Below are 18,601 nucleotides of genomic sequence, written 5' to 3' on the forward strand. Positions count from 1 at the left end.
CTATATAGGGGCAGGGGCGGGGCCACAGGGGACTTCCGGACCCAGACACTGACTGGCAGCTTTGCTAACCTATCAGCCAAGTCCCTGCCCCTTCCTCTAGTAACTCAGCCACGCCCATCGCCTGGGGGCGGGTCTTCCCTTCCTGGGGGATTCAGCCACGCCCATCACCTGGGGGCGGGGCTTCCCTTCCTCTAGGCACTCAGGCACACCCATCACCTGGGGGCGGGACTTCCCCTCCTCCGGGGACTTAGCCACGCCCATCACCTGGGAGGCGGGACTTACCCATCCCCTACCCTGAAGACAAGATGCCAGATCCTTCCAGCCATCAAGTGACCAAGATGGTGCCAGGCAGAGCCAATGGCCGGATTCCATAACCACGCCAACCACAGCTTCCCCTCCAGCCTCTGTTTTGTTTTTTTTTTTTTTCTGGCGTTGTTAGCTAATCGGAAATAGCAGTCTGGTGGACTTTCCTGCTCCCGCAGGGGCTGGCTTGGAAGCACAGGCCTCAGATGGCAGCCTCCTGGGCCGCTGGGGCCTGGATAACGGGGGGGTGGTGGTGGTGGTGGTTACAGTGGATCAAGCAAAAGCGCCATGATGGCAGCATGGTAGTGGAGTGGGCCGGGGCAGTGAGACCACCCAGTGAAGAGGTAAAGGACTTCATTGAGTGAACAGTGCTGACGCTGGCGTTGGGGGTCCCAGGAAGCGGCGAGGGCCAGCCCATGGCAGCTTGTAAGCATTTGGGGCCATGGCCGGGAAAGGGGGTGCCCGGGTGTTGGTTTTAGCCAATGATTGTTACAAGAAATGCGCACCTTAAGTTTAAATTTCCCACCGCGGTTTTGCTGGCAGGAGAATAGAACGAAGGGTGGTGATGTCTCATCTGGATTAGGGCTAGCATGGCTCAGAAAACAGCAGAAGCAGAGCTAGAGTTACACAGTTACAGAGTTCCAATGACAGTTACTAGCTAAAATAGCTAGTTGCCAGGAAAGTCTTATCCGCAGCACACTTACGTTTATATCTTAAAATCATTATCCGTTTTACACAATCCCGTCAAATATCATTTTCCATCTTTACATCCTCCACCATATCAATAGGACAAAACCAGTACCCAAGGCCTACTCTCTAGGGCCCGGCAGAAGCCACCTAGATTGCCAGGCCGTGAGCAAGAAGGGCTGGAGGTCCGCACACCATGGCCTGAGCCTCTGTTAGTCACCAGGCTTGATGACTGGTAACCAGAGAACAACCCAGTATTAAGTACCCCAGGGAAAGGGCTGAGGAAAGAAGAGGAGACCACTGTTAGCATTATGCCCACCTTTGGCCCTCACCTCCAACCATACCTGAGCTCCTCCCTTGCCTTCCTTCCAACCACTGACTAAGCCATATTTAGACAAAGTCTCTTTCTGTTCTTGTTGGTAGTGGTGGTGGTTTGGTTTGGTTTTGTGCCAATCCTGGGCCTTGAACTCAGAGCCTGGGCACTGTCCCTGATCTTTTTTTTTTTTTTTTCCCTCAAGGTTAGCACTTTACCACTTTTAAGAAAAAAAAAAATTGACTGGGTTTTTGGAGACAAGAGTCTCACAGACTTTACTGCCCAGGCTGGTTTCAAACCCAGATCCTTGGATCCCAGCCTCCTGAGTCACTAGGGTGACTGCCACGAACCCACTAGGCACCTGCTCAAAGACTCTTTCTGAAACTGGGAGAAATGAGACAATAATGGAGGCGATCTTACTCAGCACCCAAAGCTCATCATTTTACTAGCTGGATGGCTGTGTGGGCAAGTTACTTTAATTCTCTATGCCTTGGGTCTTTCATCTGAGAAAAGATAAGAATATCCATCCATCTCAGGATTGTTACAAGGCTGGGGGGAAAAAAAGCACTGAAGACTGATTACATTGATGTTCTTAGAACTGTGTAGTTAATGCCCTGCCAGTCCCATTTTTCTGCTGAAGGCTGTAACTGGACGGCAAGTGCAAAGGCCCTGGGGCATAAACAATGCCATGAGGCCAGGATGGCTGAGAGAGAGAAAGCAGAGAGGGAGTAGAACTGGAGTTCTTCTCAGAAAGGTGATGGACGGAGGGACTGTCCAGATCATCGAGGCCAATCAGAGCCTCAATTCAGTTAGCCAATCCACTCACCTGACAGATGACTGGTTGTCCAATCAGCTGTCAAGGACCAGACTGAGGGGAGTCTGTTGGGTGGGTACATGGGAGGAGTGGATGAAGAAGGAGAGCTCCCAGGTTCCTGTGTTCCTCTCAGACTCGCTGCAGCTGTGCAGACTCGGTGCAGGCCTATTTCTGTGTCAAGCGGGAAATTAAGCAAAATTTAATACTCACCCAGTGGCCAAGCTCCGAGGATCTCAGCATGAAGCCAGCTTGGGCAGACACATCTGAGACTCCTATCTGCAATTAGCCAGCAAAAACAAAACAAAAAAAGCCAGAAGCAAGAGGCAGATGGCTAGCATCTGTAATCCTAGCTGCTCAGGAGGCTGAGATCTGAGGATCGTGCTTCAAAGCCAGCCCAGGCAGGAAAGTCCATGAGACTCTGATCGCCAATAAACCATCAGGAAACTGGAAGTGGCACAGTGGCTCTCGCGATAGAGTGCTGACCTTGAGCAGAGAAAGCTCAGGGACAACGCCCAGGCCCAAAGTTCAAGACCCACAGCTGACAAAACAAAAAAAAAGCCAGAAGTGGAGCAGAGGGTCAAGTTAACAGAGCCCCAGAGCCCAGCGTGAAGCAGAAGAGCCAAGTGAGGGTCAAGGCCCTGAGTTTAAGCCCCAGTACTGATCACAGATTTGCAGTTCAAAGCCAGCCCAAGCCAGAGAGTTCACCCAACTCTGACCTCCAGTTAACCAGAAAAAAAAAAAGGAAGTAGAGGTGTGTGGCCCAAGTGGTAGACTACCAGCCTTGAACAGAAAAGCTACACGTGAGCAAGGAAGCCCAGAGTTCCAGCCCCAGTGCCAGCGCGCGCGCACGCACACACACACACACACACACGGCACATAACTACCATTAATACTAATACATCAGCAGGTCATCGTGAGGATTTAGGCCTCTGTCATTCTCATTGTCTGTGGCTAGTGTGATTGCATAAAGCCGCCTGTGTGCTCTGGGGTGCCTGAGGGGCTCCCCTTTCCCTTCTCTGGAAAAGAGCATGAATAGGAGATGCCCACAGGCAGGTAGAGCCAACTGGGTGGAGTGTCTGGCTACCAGGGACACCAGCAACCCCTTACCCCCCCCCAGAAGATTTATCAGTGGAGTCTTTGTCTCAGGGAGAAGCAGATCAGCAGCCAGAAGGAGCTAATCAAATTTCCTAATCTCATAAGAGACATCATTGCATTGTGTTATTCATGTCAGGAGGAATCCACATTCAAACACTTCATTATGGGGGGATAAGGGGGTGCCCTGACTTATTTAACCCTTTCTCCTGTCCATAGAGCCCCATGGATAACCTTAGAAAGGTTAGCAAGGCCCTGGCAGGGTCATGTGCAAAGTTAAAGCAATTAGCAAACCAAGATGGCAACATGGGGGAAGTCACAGCCCCCATGTGGCAACACTGCAGTGTGAGGCTCTGATCTACAAAGGCTCCACCCGCAGGTCTTTGATCTTCCCTTGTCAACCTAGCAAGAGCAGGGCAGAGCCGAGCATCTAACCAGAGCCTCCCGCCTGCAGCGGCCACTGCCCCGTGAGCAGAAGTGAGATCCACCCTCCGTCCTGCTGCTACGTACGGCAGTGTGGTAGTTGGGACCATGATGATAAGGCGGATGAATGTGTTTGATGTCTTGTGTGGATCCACATGCATGACTGGGACCATGTACCCAAGTGAGGTCACTTAGAAGAAGAAACCTTTATTTCCCTGATGGCTTCTGAGACAGTCATCTGCAGAGGGAGAGGGAGTAGCTTGTTTTATGGCAGCCAGGAAGAGGGGGGAGAGATAGAGAAAGAGAAAGGGGGAATAAATAGGGTACATAGGTAGATGAAACTACATAGATAAGGTGGGTAGATAGATACTTGACAGGTTTGATAGACAGATAGACGGATGGATGGATAGATAGATAGATAGATAGATAGATAGATAGATAGATAGATAGATAGATAGATAGATAGATAATAGGTAAGTTAGACAGATGATAGGTAAGCTAGACACTGGGGTCCGTGGTAGGTAGATGATGAATGAGATAGGCAGACGTACAGATTGACGATATGCCAGATAACAGATAAGACAGATAGTCAAAGGTAGATAAGTAGGTAGATAGATGATAGATAAGATAGATGATTGAGTAAAGGAATGGTAGGTAGAGGGGGAGTAGAATTGGAGTTCTTCTCGGAAAGGTGATGGATGGAGGGACTGTCCAGATCATCGAGGCCAATCAGAGCCTCAATTCAGTTAGCCAATCCACTCACCTGACGGATGACTGCTTGTCCAATCAGCTGGCAAGGACCAGACTGAGGGGAGTCTGTTGGGTGGGCGCGTGGGCGGAGTGGATGAAGGAGGGCTCCCAGGTGATAGATAGGTGACAGGGAAGACGGACAGACAGATCGATAGAGGGTAGGTAGGTAGATGATAGATCAGACAGACAGAGAGATACAAAGCTAAGGCAGGTCAGTGGGCAGGTAGAGAGCTGGTAGAAGAGACGGCGGATGGATGGTGGATGGGTTTCAGATGCTGCCGCTCTCGGCTTTGCCTCTTTCCCTTCCTTCCACCTTGCAAAAGCTGCAGAGCTGTCCTGCCACACGCTGGGCAGCTGAATGACTCCCGCAGCCCCTGCCCAGGTGCTGGCCGGACAGGCTCTCTTGTCTGGGGGGAGCACGTCCTTGGTTCTGGGGGCCCCTAAGCAACCCTGCCAGCCCCCTCCCTCAGTCCCCTCAGGTGTCTTCCCTGGCCCTGCCATTTTAGTGAATGTGTGTCAGTACTAGTGCTCGAACTCAGGACCTCGAATTCCCCCTGCCCTTTCTCAGCTTAAGGCAGACACTCTCCCACTCAAGTCCCACCTCCATTTCTGGCTTTTTGCTGGTTTTCATTGGCTGTGTCTACTTGGACCGGAGATGCTCAGATCGTAGCCTCCCTTGGTAGCTAGGATGACAGAGAGCGCCAAGAGAATTTAAAATGAGTTCCACCATTCCCTGTCCAAGAATCTCACTTTCTAAAATCATTACACACGTGCATCGAAACATACTGCCAAAGATTTCACGCCCTGAAACAAGGCATCTGATCTGTAAGGATATTCACAGTAATTACAATCACATGCCAATCCGAATGGCTACAAGACAGGACAAAGAGAATGCGGTGTTCCTACAAGGACAATCAGCCGGGCATCGTAGCTCACTCTGGTCATCCCAGCTACTCAGGAAGCTGACATCTGAGGATCATAGTTCAAAACCCAGCCTGGACAGGAAAAAAGTCTGTGAGAGTCAGGTGCCGATGGCTCACGCCTGTCATCCTAGAGACTGAGATCTGAAGATCACAGTTCAAAGCCAGCCCAGGCAGGAAAGTCTGTGAGACTCTGATCTCCAAAGAACCACCAGAAAACCGGAAGTGGCGCTGTGGCTCAAGTGGTAGAGCGCTCACCTTCAGCTGAAGAGCTCAGGGATAGCGCCCAGGCCCAGAGTTCAAGCCCCATGACCAACCAGAAACAAAAAGGTCTGAGAGTTGTATCTCCAACGAGCCCCCAAAGAGCCACAAGTGGGGAACACGATCCTGGAGTGGGATGGGGAAAACAATGAATGGACAGTGCCCAGGCTCTGAGTTCAAGTCCCAGAACCAGCGCACGCGCACACACACACACACACACACACACACTGCAGGCGAGGCCACCTCCTTGAGCTCACATGTATGTCCTGATTATCCCCCTCAAGACCACACCATCAGAAGATCCAGGTGGAGCCCAGATGCTGACACCCCAAACTCCATGTGTAGATGGATTTGAGCCGCCAGGGGCAAGACAGCGAGCCCTCAGTACAGTCAGTGTCCTCACCAGCGCTCTGGAAGGTCAGTACCCTCCCTCCCCCCACACACACCAACCTCCCTCTGGCCATCCTCACCTCCAGCCCAGCCTACTCAGGGACCTCCCTCCCCCACCCCCAATCTCTCTCAGCTTCCTTGAACCTCCCAACCATCCCAGTTTTCTCTGTCTTCTCGATGTAATCCTAATGAATATTCTTGCCTGCCTGTAAGGGATCATTTCTTCTGGTTCAACTGGCTCTTTTGTTGTTGTTGCTATTACTGCTGCTGTTGGTCCTGGGACTTGAACTCAGGGCCTGGGAGTTGTCCTCAAGATTTACTGCTCAAGGCTGGCACACTACTACTTGGAACCACAGCCCTACTTCTGGTTTTCTGGTGGTTCCTAGGAGATAAGAGTCTCACTGACTTTCCTTGGCCCAGGTTGGCTTGGAACTGTGATCCTCCTGATCTCAGCCTCCTGAGTAGCTAGGATGACAGGTGTTTCTCTCAAACACTTCCAATGCCCTGTCCTGCCTCAGGGCTCTGAGCTGTACTTCCCTCTTCTCCCAAACATACCCATGTCTGCCTTGGCTGTCTTCTCTTTAAAAACTTTCCTGTCCACTTACCATCTTCCTTCCTGAAGGTCCTAGTTGGGAATATTTCCAATGAGATTCCATCTGGTCAGTTTCCTCCACCTCCATCTTGATTTCCCTTCTCCCATAGTTCCACAGTAAAAAGGACTGAGACATAGTCAGGCGCTGGTGGCTCTCGCCCGTCATCCTAGCCACTCAGGAAGCTGAGATCTGAGGATCGTGGTTCAAAGCCAACCTGGGCAGGAAAGTCCATGGGACTCTCATCTCCAGTAAGCCACCAGAAAACCAAAGTGGCGCTGTGGCTCAAGTGGTAGAGCACCAGCCTTGAGCAAAAGAGTCATGTAGCTCCCCAGGCAAGGCCTAAGCTCTTTCTAGAATACCCCTAGACTTACATGACCCTGTCTACAAACCCAACTAACCCCCCCGCCCCCCCGGCTGCCCCCAGAGTTGGAAGAATCCCACCGCAAGTGTCCACCATGTTGGAACCGCTTCGCTGAACGCTACCTGATCTGGGAGTGCTGCCCACTGTGGCTGTCCATCAAGGACAAGGTGAAGTTCGTGGTCATGGACCCCTTTGCCGACCTCACCATCACCATGTGCATCGTCCTCAACACACTCTTCATGGCGCTGGAGCACTACAACATGACCACTGAATTTGAGGAGATGCTGCAGGTCGGAAATCTGGTAAGAAATCATGGTTTGAAGCTGGGCACTGGTGGCTCACACCTGTCATCCTAGCGACTCGGGAGACTGAGAGTCCGTGAGAACTCTTACCTTCAGTGAACCATCAGGAAGTCAGATGGAGAGCTGCGGCTCAAGTGGTCAAGCACCAGCCTTGAGTGGAAAAGTTCAGGGACAGTGCCCTGGCCCTAGATTCAAAACCCAGAACCAGAAAAAAAAAAAAAAAAGACATGAGTTGAGGGTAAGCCTGAATGTATGGAGAGGGAAGATCTTGCCATGAGTAGATGGAGAAGTAAGTGAATGAAGAAAGGAACTGTGTTTGTATGGCCAGAGTTGTGTACGACCACCAATGGGTGTATTGTTGGATGAAGAAAGGATGGATGGATGGTTGGATGGATGAATGGATGATTAAATGGACGCAGGAAAGGTTAGATTGTTGGATGGATAACTGAATTGAGAGGAAAGGATGGAAGAAAAGGTGAGGGATGGAAGAAAAGATGAGGGATGGGTAGATGGATGGATGGAGAAATGGACAGGTGAAGAGATGGATGAGTGGATGAATAAATTCAGGGAGGAAAAGTCAGATTGCTGGATCGATAATTGAATAGAAGGGATGGAAGAAGAGAGAAGGGTGGATGGGCAGATAGATGAATGGATAGATGGATGGATGAGGAGTAATTAATAGGTTGATGGAGAAATGAATAGATGGAGAGATGGAGAATAATGGATGGATGGATGGATAAACAGGGAGGAAATGTTAGATCACTGGATGGATAATTGAATAGAAAGAAGGGATGGAAGAAAAAATGAGAGATGGGTGGGTGGATGGATAGATAGATTAATGAAGATATGAATAGTTAAATGGAATGATTAAATGGAAGGAAGAGATGCTATATTGCTGGATGGATAATTCAGAGAAGGGATGGAAGAAAAGACGAAAGATGGGTTGGTTGTTGAGATGGATGGATGATGGATGGATAAATGGAGAAATTGATGGAGAGATTAATAGATGGATGGATGATTAAATGGAGGAAGGAAAGATTAAATTGTTGGATGGATACTTGAAAAGAAGTAATGATGGAAAATATGAGGGGTGGATGGATGGGTGGATGGATGGATGGATGATTAAATGGAGGGAGGAAAGCTAGATAGTTGGATGTCTACTTGAATAGAGAGAGTAAGGGATGGAAGAAAAAATGTGAGATAGATTTGAGGATGGATAAATGGATGGATGGATGGAGAAATTGATGTATGAGTAGAAAGAACGATGGCTGGATGAACAATTAAATGGAGGAAGGAAAGACTAGATTGTTGGATGGAATATTTAGAAGGAAGAAGGGAGGAGGGAAAGGATGAGAGATGGGTAGATGGTTGGATGAATGGATGGATGGATGGACAAATGGATGGAGATGGAAAGTGAATAAATCATACTCATATTGAGTCCGCTGTTACTAACCTGAGATCTCAAACAAATTGCTGAGCATTGGTAATTGGCACAGTAAATATTTGTTGAATCTAATAAGTGTAAAATTAGTGTGACCATATCAACCTCATAGGAAGCTAATTAGGACTGAACAAGATAATGTGTGTCATGCATTTGGCTCAGATAAACAATCTTCACTCCAAACGAATGATAGCTGTGGTTTTAATTGTTATTAAAGAGACTGACCCTAGAAGTCACAATGTCTGCATTAAAAATTCTGACTTTGGGGCTGGGAAGGTGGCTCAGTGGTAGAGAGCTTGCCTTGCATGCATGAGGCCCTGGGTTCGATTCCTCAGCACCACATAAGCAGAAAAAAAAAAAAGCCGGAAGTGGCGCTGTGGCTCAAGTGGTAGAGCACTAGCCTTGAGCTGAAGAGCTGAGGGACAGGACCCAGGCCCAGAGTTCAGGCCCATGACCGGACCCCCCCCAAAAAATTCTGACTTTACCAGATGCTGGTAGTGCACCCCATAATCCTAACTACTGCAGGGAGGAGGCTGAGATCTGAGAATCATGGTTGAAAATCAGCCTGGGCAGGAAAGTCCATGAGACTCTTCTCTCTAACGAGCCACCAGAACTGGAGGCAACACTCAGAACCATAGAGTGCCAGCCTCGATTGAAAATGCCAAGCAAGAGAACCTGGCCCTGAGTTCAAGCCCAAGTACTGGAACCAAGAGAAAAAAAAGAAAACAAGAATACACGAGAAGCACTTTAGCCCGGCGCTTAACACATTATCAACCTAGGAGAAATGGTGGCTGGTTGTTAATTCTGTGGAGAAAGTTGAGCTGTGGGCAAGAGAGAGGGCATTCGGGCCAATAGGAACTGCAGGGTCCAAGGTCAAAGGCCACAGGGTCAAACACTAGGAAGTGTTTTGTGGGTGGAGATGCTTGGCTTTTTGCAGGTGTGGCCCTTCACACTTCTGGGCTCAGGAGGTTATCCCAGAGGTGGGATCTCTATCTAGAGCCTCCGTGGGTCCCATCATGCCCTGCTAAGGCAAAGAATTGGGAAACAGGATGTCCTTGCTTGACCAGTCCTTTACAGCCTCCACTTCCGGTACCTGTCGATCGATGGATTGGTTGATTGACCGGTTACTCCTCCTTCAGGTCTTCACCGGGATCTTCACAGCAGAGATGACCTTCAAGATCATCGCCCTTGACCCCTACTATTACTTTCAGCAGGGCTGGAACATCTTCGACAGCATCATCGTCACCCTCAGCCTCATGGAGCTGGGCCTCTCCAGGATGGGCAACCTATCCGTGCTGCGTTCCTTCCGCCTGGTACCTGCCCGCCCCGAGGCTGTGGGGCAGGGAGGGGAACGAGGAGGGGTGTGGGCTGGGCAACACCCCCTCCAAGATCACCTCTGCTGCTTTGATCACTTGTACCTTCACCCAAAAGCCACTTTTTAAAAATTCCAGTTCTGGGACTTGAACTCAGGGTCTGGGCCACTATCCCCAGAGCTACTTATTTTTAGTTATTTATTTTTTGCTCAAGGCTAATACGCTACTGCTAATACTGTACCAGGACACCTTATCGCTAACATACTACCGCCAACACCCTACCGCTAATACTCTACCACTAAAGAACAGTACCCAGGCTTTGAATTCCATCTCTTGGACTGGCATGTAAATAAATAGATAAATACATAACTGCATACATAATCGCATGCATGCATTACAAAGATAAATACATAAAATTAATGCATGCATGCATATATAAGATAAATATATAATTGAATACGTTAATGCATGCAGCGTAAATACATAAAATAAACGCATGCATGCATACATACATAACTAAATGCACAGACATGAAACATGCACGAATACATAAAATGCACACGTATGCATATATTTACAAGCATGCATACATAAATACATGCATGCATACATAAATGCACACTTAAGTACATACATGAAATGTAACAGAAATGCATAAAATACATGCATGCAGTGTACATAAATACATGCATGCATGCATACATACATAAATGCATGCATGCATACATAAATGCACACTTAAATACATGAAATGTAATAGAAATGTGTAAAATACATGCATGCAATGTATATAAATATATGCATGCGTAAGTACATAAAACGTGCAGTATACATAAATATAAAATATGTACACATACATGAAACGCATAAATGCATGCAGCACACATACTCCAACATGCATAAATACATGTGTAAACACATGAATACATAAAACAAATACGCCCATGCAATACACATAAATACATAAGATAAATGCTTACATACATAAATGCAGATATGTACATAAATACATAAATATGTGCAGCACACATAAATACATACCACAACGTGCATGCATACATTCGTGCACATGTAAATACATAAATACACGCATACATAAATGCACAGATGTGTATAAATAAAATAAATGCACGCATGCAACACACGTGAGTCCCTGTGTAAATGCATCCAATAAGGGCCCTCGTGGGTCCCCTGGTGGAACCAGCCCCCCACCTTTCCCCCCTCTAGCTGCGGGTCTTCAAGCTGGCCAAGTCCTGGCCCACCCTGAACACACTCATCAAGATCATCGGGAACTCGGTGGGTGCGCTGGGCAACCTGACTCTGGTGCTGGCCATCATCGTGTTCATCTTCGCCGTGGTGGGCATGCAGCTCTTCGGCAAGAACTACTCGGAGCTCAGCCACCGCATCAGTGACCCAGGCTTCCTGCCCCGCTGGCACATGATGGATTTCTTCCATGCCTTCCTCATCATCTTCCGCATCCTGTGTGGAGAGTGGATCGAGACCATGTGGGACTGCATGGAAGTCTCAGGCCAGTCCCTGTGTCTGCTGGTCTTCTTGCTCGTGATGGTGATCGGAAATCTTGTGGTAAGTCACCAGTCTGTCCATCCATCCACCCACCCACCCATCCATCCATCCATCCACCCACCCACCCATCCATCCATCCATCCATCTATTCACCCATCCACCCACCCATCTATCCACCCATCCATCCATCCATCCATCTATCCACCCATCCATCCATCCACCCACCCACTCACCCATCAATCCATCCATCTATCCACCCATCCATTCATCCACCCACACATACATCCACCCATACATACATACATTCATTTACTGTGCATGTGGTGCTGGTACTGGGGCTTGAACTCAGGGCCTGGGGATCTGTCCCCGAGCTTTTAATTTTTTGCTCAAGGCTGGTGCTCTACCCCTTGAGCCACAGCTACACATCTGGCTCTTTTTGCTGATTCTTTGGAGTTGAGAGTCTTGCAAACTCCTACTCCATGCTGGCTTTGAACCCGGATCTCCTAGAGCTCAGCCTCTTGAGTAGCTGGGTGACAGGTGCCAGCCACCAGCGCTGGGCCATTGTTATGGTCTTGGGGGTTGTGAGCAGAACACGAGGGTCCCATCAGCCCCATTGTTTTCAGATCCACTCTTCCAGCTGTGGATGGGAGATTCCTGAACATTCTCTTCCCATTTGTCTCATTCCCTCACAAGGCTAGGCCAGCCACACTGAAGTGGGGATTAGGGAAAAGTGGGGACGCAATCTCCCTCGCTCACCCAATTCCCAACCCAGAGCCCATAGTAAAAACAAAAACAGGACACAGAGCTGGGAAGGTGGCTCAGTGGTAGAGTGCTCACCTAGCACGCACAAAGCCCTTGGTTCGATTCCTCAGCATCTCATACATAGAAAAAGCCGGAAGTGGCTCTGTGGCTCAAATGGTAGAGCTCAGGGACAGCACCCAGGCCCTGAGTTTGAGCCCAGGACTGGCAATATTACTACTACTACTAATAATAATAGTTATGCATAATACCAGTGGCCCCATTTCTATGGCCCCTCAACTCCACGCTCCAGCACCCCCCTCCTTGTCTAGCTGTAAGAAGAAAATTGGGCCTACCCCTCAGCCCCAGAACCCAAGCTCAGCAAAGCCCCCCCCCACCTCCCCTCAAGCCCCCCTGGCCTCCCAGCCTCCCCCCCTCCCTCCCTCCCTCCCCCCTGCCCTCCTTCCCCCAGCCCACAAGAGCCTGGAATCCGCCTGGAAGTGGAGATGATTAGAGGCAAGGAAGGAAGAGAGGAAACTAATGCCAGCCCACACACAGCCCCTCCCTCCCAAGCTGTCATAGGAACTGGGCTCTGCTGCGGCGGCTGGGCAGGCCGGCGGCGTGGGCGGCAGGCGCTGGAACGGGGAAGAGAGATTCAGGCAGGCAGGGAACCCGATGTGATTGAAAGGGGGAAAGAAATTAAATACACAAAAGAAGAACAAGGGGGGGGGAGAAAAAAACATGCTGGAAGCTGTTGAATTCAGAAGGCAGCTGACACGGAGGACCCGTGGGGGTCCTGTGTGGGTGGACAAACTCTCCCGGGGACTCCCTTGTCTGAATCTCCAAGCACACACACACAGAGGTGGGCGTGGGTTGGACCCCCCCACCCCCCTGTGGGAGAAAGATCACAGTTAGGCAGTAGAAGCTGGCCGGGAGGGAGATCCATGGATGGAGGCCAGGGGCCAGGGCAGGCAGGGGTCAGTTCTGATTCATCATCCAATGGCATTCACTGACCACAGGATAAACCATTGGGGAGGGCGGGGGAGAGGGGGTCTGAAGTCCCAGGAACTGCCTGTCATCCCACAGCTACTCAGGAAGAGGCTGAGGTCCAGAGGAAAGCCAAGCCCCAAGGCAAGGAAAATCCAAGAGACTCTGATCTGCAGGGAACCACCAGCAAACCGGAAGTGGCGCCATATATATATATATATATGGCTCAAAGTGGTGCAGTGCCAACCATGAGCAAAAAAGCAGCTCAGGGGACAGCACCCAGCTCCCAGAGTTCAAGCCCCAGGACTGACCAAAAAGAAAAAAACAAATGAAACTTGTGCTCACTCCACCCCTTTGCTCCATTCTTCCCAAGGCAGCCCGAAGGGAGAGGCCACTGGCTCTAGGATAGGATTCTGCCCAGCCTCCCTGTGTGACCTTGGATGTGACCTTGGTGGCACCTTATCCCCCATCTGTTTATTTCTGGGCATTAGGTACATCACGACTCTCCCACTGAACTTTAGCAACCGGGCCTGAAGATGCCGATTTTGGTCTGTCTGAGCCCTTGGGAAAAGGGATTGAATCTGTCTTTCTTCTCCTCCTCCTTCTCCTTCTCTTTTATACACAAACACTAGATTCAAGAGGAGAAAGAAGAGTCAGGCTGCAATGCTTCACCTGACACCCTAGCTCCTCAGGAAGAAGCTGAGATCTGACGCCAACAGTTCTAAGCCAACCCAGGCAGGAAAGTCTGTGAGACTCTTATCTCCAATGAACCAGCAAAAAATAAAGCCAGAAGTGGAGGTGTGGCTCAAATGGTAGAGTGCCAGGTCTGGAGCAAAAAAGCCAGGCAATAGAAGCCAGGAGACTAGTGGCTCACACCTATAAACTAGGCTGAGATGTAAGGATCCAGGTTCCAAGCCAACCTAGGCAGAAAAGTCCATGAGGCTCATCTCCAGCGAATCAGCAAAAAGTCAGAAAGGGAGGTATAGCTCAAGTGGTAGAGCACCAGTCTTGAGTGGGAAAAAAAAACAAGCAAGGATGAAAGACCCTTAATTCAAGCTCCAGTACAAGCACGTGTGCACGCACGCACACGCACACACACACACACACACACACACACACACACACACACACTGCCCAGCATTGATGACTCTCACGCCTATAAACTAGCTAGTCAGGAGGCTGAGATGTAAGGATCGAAGTTTGAAGTCAGCTAAGACAGAAATGTTCCTGAGGCTCTTAACTCCAGATAACCAGCAAAAAGTAGAGGCATGGCTCAAATGGTTGAGCACCAGCTTTGAGCAGTAAAGCCAAGGGAGAATAAGAGATGCTAAGATCAAGCCCCAGTAAAACCTGGCTCATTTATTTCTTTTTGACAGTCATGAGCCTTGAACTCAGAGCCTGGGCACTGTCCCTGAGCTTCTTTTGCTCAAGGCTAGTGCTCTACCAACCTTGAGCCGTGTGTGTGTGTGTGTGTGTGTGTGTGTGTGTGTGTGTGTGTATAGCCATTTCTGGCTCTCTGGAGACAAGAGTCTCATGGACTTTCCTGCCCTGGCTGGCTTTGAACTGTGATCCTCAGATCTCAACCTCCTAAGTAGCTGGGATGACAAACCTGAACCACTAGCATCTTGGCTCACCCTAGAACTATTTTTTAAAATCCTCCTCTCTTCTCTCTTGTCCCCTGCACCCTGTTGTTTTGTTTGTGTGTTTTTGGTACCAGTCCTGGGGCTTGAACTCAGGACCTGGGCGCTATCCCTGAGCTGCTTTTTGCTCAAGGCTGGCACTCTACCACTTGAGCCACAGCGCCACTTCTGCCTTTTTCCTGTGTATGTGGTACTGAGGAATCGAACCCGGGGACTTCATGCATGCTAGGCAAGCACTCTACCACTGAGCCACCTTCCCAGCCCTTCCTGCAGCACCTCCATGAGCCAGACACCGTTGCCTCGTTCGCCCCCCCCCCCAGGTGCTGAATCTCTTCCTGGCCTTGCTGCTCAGCTCCTTCAGCGCAGACAACCTCACGGCCCCAGATGAAGACGGGGAGATGAACAACCTGCAGCTGGCCCTGGCCCGCATCCAGAGGGGCCTGCGCTTCGTCAAGAGGACCACCTGGGACTTCTGCTGCAGGCTCCTGCGGAGACCCAAGAAGCCGGTGATCCTCACCCCCCGCAGCCAGCTGGCCAGCTGCTTGGCCAGCCCCAGCCCGCCAGCGCCCCCCGAGACCGAGAAGCCACCCCCCGCCCGCAAGGAAACCCGGTTTGAAGAAGCTGCACGGCCAGGCCAGGGTGGCACCCCTGGGGACTTGGGGCCTGTGTGCGTGCCCATTGCTGTGGCCGAGTCGGACACCGATGATCAGGAAGAGGAAGAGGAGGAGGAAGAGGAGGAGGAGGAGGAGGAGGAGGAGGAAGAAGACAGTCGGGGTACTGAGGACGAATCCAGCAAACAGGTAAGAGCCTCTGCCTCACAGCTCTGCTTGGACAGAGTCTACAGCTCTGGTATCCAGAAGATTCCAGCCTCATTGGAGGGGGGAAGAGGGAAGGGTCCCCCACACTGCCTCAGGATGAGTGTGGGGGGTGAATAAAATATAGCAAACCTCCCCCCCCCATAAAAAAGAATCTGAGTCCCGCTGTGGTCCATCGATCCCCTGGCCTGCCCAGTTATGGACAGGGAATGGGCCTGAGAGGGAAACTGAGTCTCAGCAAAAGAGACTTGCTAGGAGTTCCTTCATGGGTGTTAGGATAAAGCCCACCCCCCCCTCACCCTCTGGCCTGCACTGTGACCATTGTCCATCTGCTCAGACCAGCAAGGTGACATGGCTGAGTCAGGGAGACAGTGGCGTGTGACCCCCTTGGCCATACCTTCCTGGCCTTTCCTGCCACCAGCTGAGATTTAAAAATAAGCCAGAGGTGTTGGGGGGGGACGCTAATCTTATCACTTAACCTGTTATATTTAACACTTGAGCCAGAAGTCTGGCCAAAGCTGGCGGGGACTGTCAGCTCTGTCCCCTCCCTACCCTGCTTTTCCTTGACCGGAGCCAGGCCCCAGTGGGATCTTCTTCCATCTTTAGATCAACCAGGTTCTAGGGGGCTTTCTCTAGTTGTTTCTGTCGGAGGTCAGCCCTGGGCAAGCCCTGCCAGGAAGAACAGCACGCTTCGTGGGAGAACTTATTCTGAGACCCCCCCAAACTCAGACACCACCTCCTCCTGCCTTCTCTGCCAGCTTTTGGACAAACTTTCCTCTTTAGGACAATTATGGGGGTGATGGCTATGGAGCCCGGGGAAAGGGAATGTGGGGGGGAGTGTGGATTGCCAGGATCTCTTCTAATTTTCTAGTTATGTCCAGCAAGCATCAGAGTCGAATTATAGCAATTCTGCCTTTCCCTTCTCCTTCCCTTCCCCTTCAGCCTGTTTGACTAAGTTTCTTGGGAGACCAACATGTATGTGTGTGTGAGAGAGACAGAGAGCACTCATGCATGCCTACCACACCCCTGTGCACAAACTAGATTGCTGTGGGGACTCATCGGGCCAGACATCTTTATTTATTGATGTATTGTCTTTTCTTTTCTGGAACTGGGGAAATCAAACCCAGGACCTGACACTTGCTAGGCAAGTGCTTTGCCACCGAGCTACCTCCCAGCCCTCATTTTGTTGTTAGTGGTGGTGGTCGGTCGTGGGGCCTTGAACTTGGGGCCTGGGCGCTGTCCCTCAGCTCTTCAGCTCAAGGTGAGCGCTCTACCACTTGAGCCACAGCACCACTTCCATCCAAGAGACCCTCAGGGAGGGGGGAAAGGGCGGAGTCTTTGGTAACATGGAGGCAACCCGGGGCCCTGGAGACTCTCTGGCTGAATTCTAGCCTCTTCGCCAGGAATCCCAGGCAGTGTCCCACAGCCCAGAGGCCTCTGTGGAGCCCAGGGCCCCCAGCCAGGTGTCCGAAACCATCTCCTCCTCCAAGATGGGGACCAATGGGCCTCAGGCAGACTGGCAACGGCGGTGGAACATGGCGCCCCGGGTCCCAGGTCCCAGCGAGGTAATGTTTGCCCTCATCCTGGAAGTCGTGGAGCGCGCACGCAGTGCTTGAACTAAAAGCCAGGCCAGCCATGTTCCCTGCGCATGCCCTGCCCGCGTTCACGGTCTGCATGGGAGATTCACAGACAAGGGCGTGAACACCTGAGCACCCCAGATCCCCTCACATTGTGGTGTCTGTGTTCCTGTCCCCGTTGCCAAATGTCCATCCCGTCCAGTCCTGTGGCTCCCGAGAACACCCGGGGAGATTGGAGAACAAGCTCTGATAGACATGGGTCGCCTGCCTTTGGAGCCATAACAGAGGGCCTACCAAGCCTACCATTGGAATTTGTTCTGGCCACAAAAGAACAAGAAGGAGGAAGAAAAGGAAGAGGAAGAGGAAGAAGAGGTGGTTTACTTTGAGTCAACTATACCACCCTTTCAGACTCTGGGAGCTTTTATATAACAAACTGCTCCTTCTGCCTCCCCCCCCCCCGCCCTCTCCCCCCAACAAAGCCAGAAGTTTTCAACAAAGAGAACTTGGAAGAGATCCCATCCTGTCCGCCTGAGCGTGGATTGGAGTTTGCAGCCTGGAAACATGGCAGCCTACTGCTCTGGTTCACCTACACCCAACCTAGAGATGTAGAGGAGGATGGAGAGGTGCCAGTGTCTCTGTCCTGGGCCCTGACCTTGCCCACACCTCCAATCTGGACTTGTGACATTCCCACTGTGAAACAAGCCCTCGGGGAAGTTCATCATAGTGGCCAAGTTTAGCATATGTGGGCCCAGGAAAATCACTCCCCCAAAGCATAGGCCAAGATCCTCTTTCTGGATTGGGGCGTGGGGGGGAGAGCTTGAAGCCAGAAGATACAAGCCGGGCACTGGTGGCTCACACCTGTCATCCTGGCTACTCAGGAGGCTGAGATCCGGAGGATCAAGGTTCAAAACCAGCCCCCCCGGGCCGGGGCAGAAAAGTCTGTGAGACTCTTATCACCAATGAACAACCAAGCCAGAAGTAGTAGAGGTGTGGCTCAAATGGTAGAGCGCCAGCCCTGAAGAGAAAAAAAATGAAGAGACAACACGAAGACCCTGAGCTCAAGACACAGTACTGACACACATGCTCGCGCATGGGCGCACACGTGCGTGCGCACACCCACATACATTAATGCGAGTGTCAAGCAGCAAATCCCTTTGGGGCCAGAAAGAGAAGGTTCCAGAGCTGTCTCAGTCTCCCCCAAGGTTCTACACACTGCATGCCAGCAAGGTCTGGCAAGACCTGCTGGGCTGGGCTTTGTTGTGTCTGACATGGGTATGTCTGTGTCTGTGTCTTGGTCCGGCTCCATTCTGGATGTGCTTTTGTCCCAGGTCTGTGTCTTATTCCTAAAGCCCAGAAT

The 18,601-nt window shown here is 50.7% G+C and overlaps 1 protein-coding gene across 1 annotated transcript in view; it reads left to right on the top strand.

Moving 5' to 3' along the window:
* Positions 1–18,601, top strand: part of Scn5a (sodium channel, voltage gated, type V alpha subunit) — a 60,630-nt gene that overhangs the window by 22,458 nt on the left and 19,571 nt on the right. The window contains 9 exon segments of the mRNA XM_013030252.1: positions 3,429–3,452; positions 3,616–3,686; positions 5,816–5,845; positions 5,847–5,980; positions 6,971–7,209; positions 9,790–9,963; positions 11,191–11,547; positions 15,173–15,652; positions 17,059–17,232. Coding sequence (XP_012885706.1) covers positions 3,429–3,452; positions 3,616–3,686; positions 5,816–5,845; positions 5,847–5,980; positions 6,971–7,209; positions 9,790–9,963; positions 11,191–11,547; positions 15,173–15,652; positions 17,059–17,232 — 1,683 coding nt within the window.

This window comes from Dipodomys ordii, unplaced genomic scaffold (assembly GCF_000151885.1).
Source record: "Dipodomys ordii isolate 6190 unplaced genomic scaffold, Dord_2.0 Scaffold128, whole genome shotgun sequence".
Taxonomy (NCBI): domain Eukaryota; kingdom Metazoa; phylum Chordata; class Mammalia; order Rodentia; family Heteromyidae; genus Dipodomys; species Dipodomys ordii.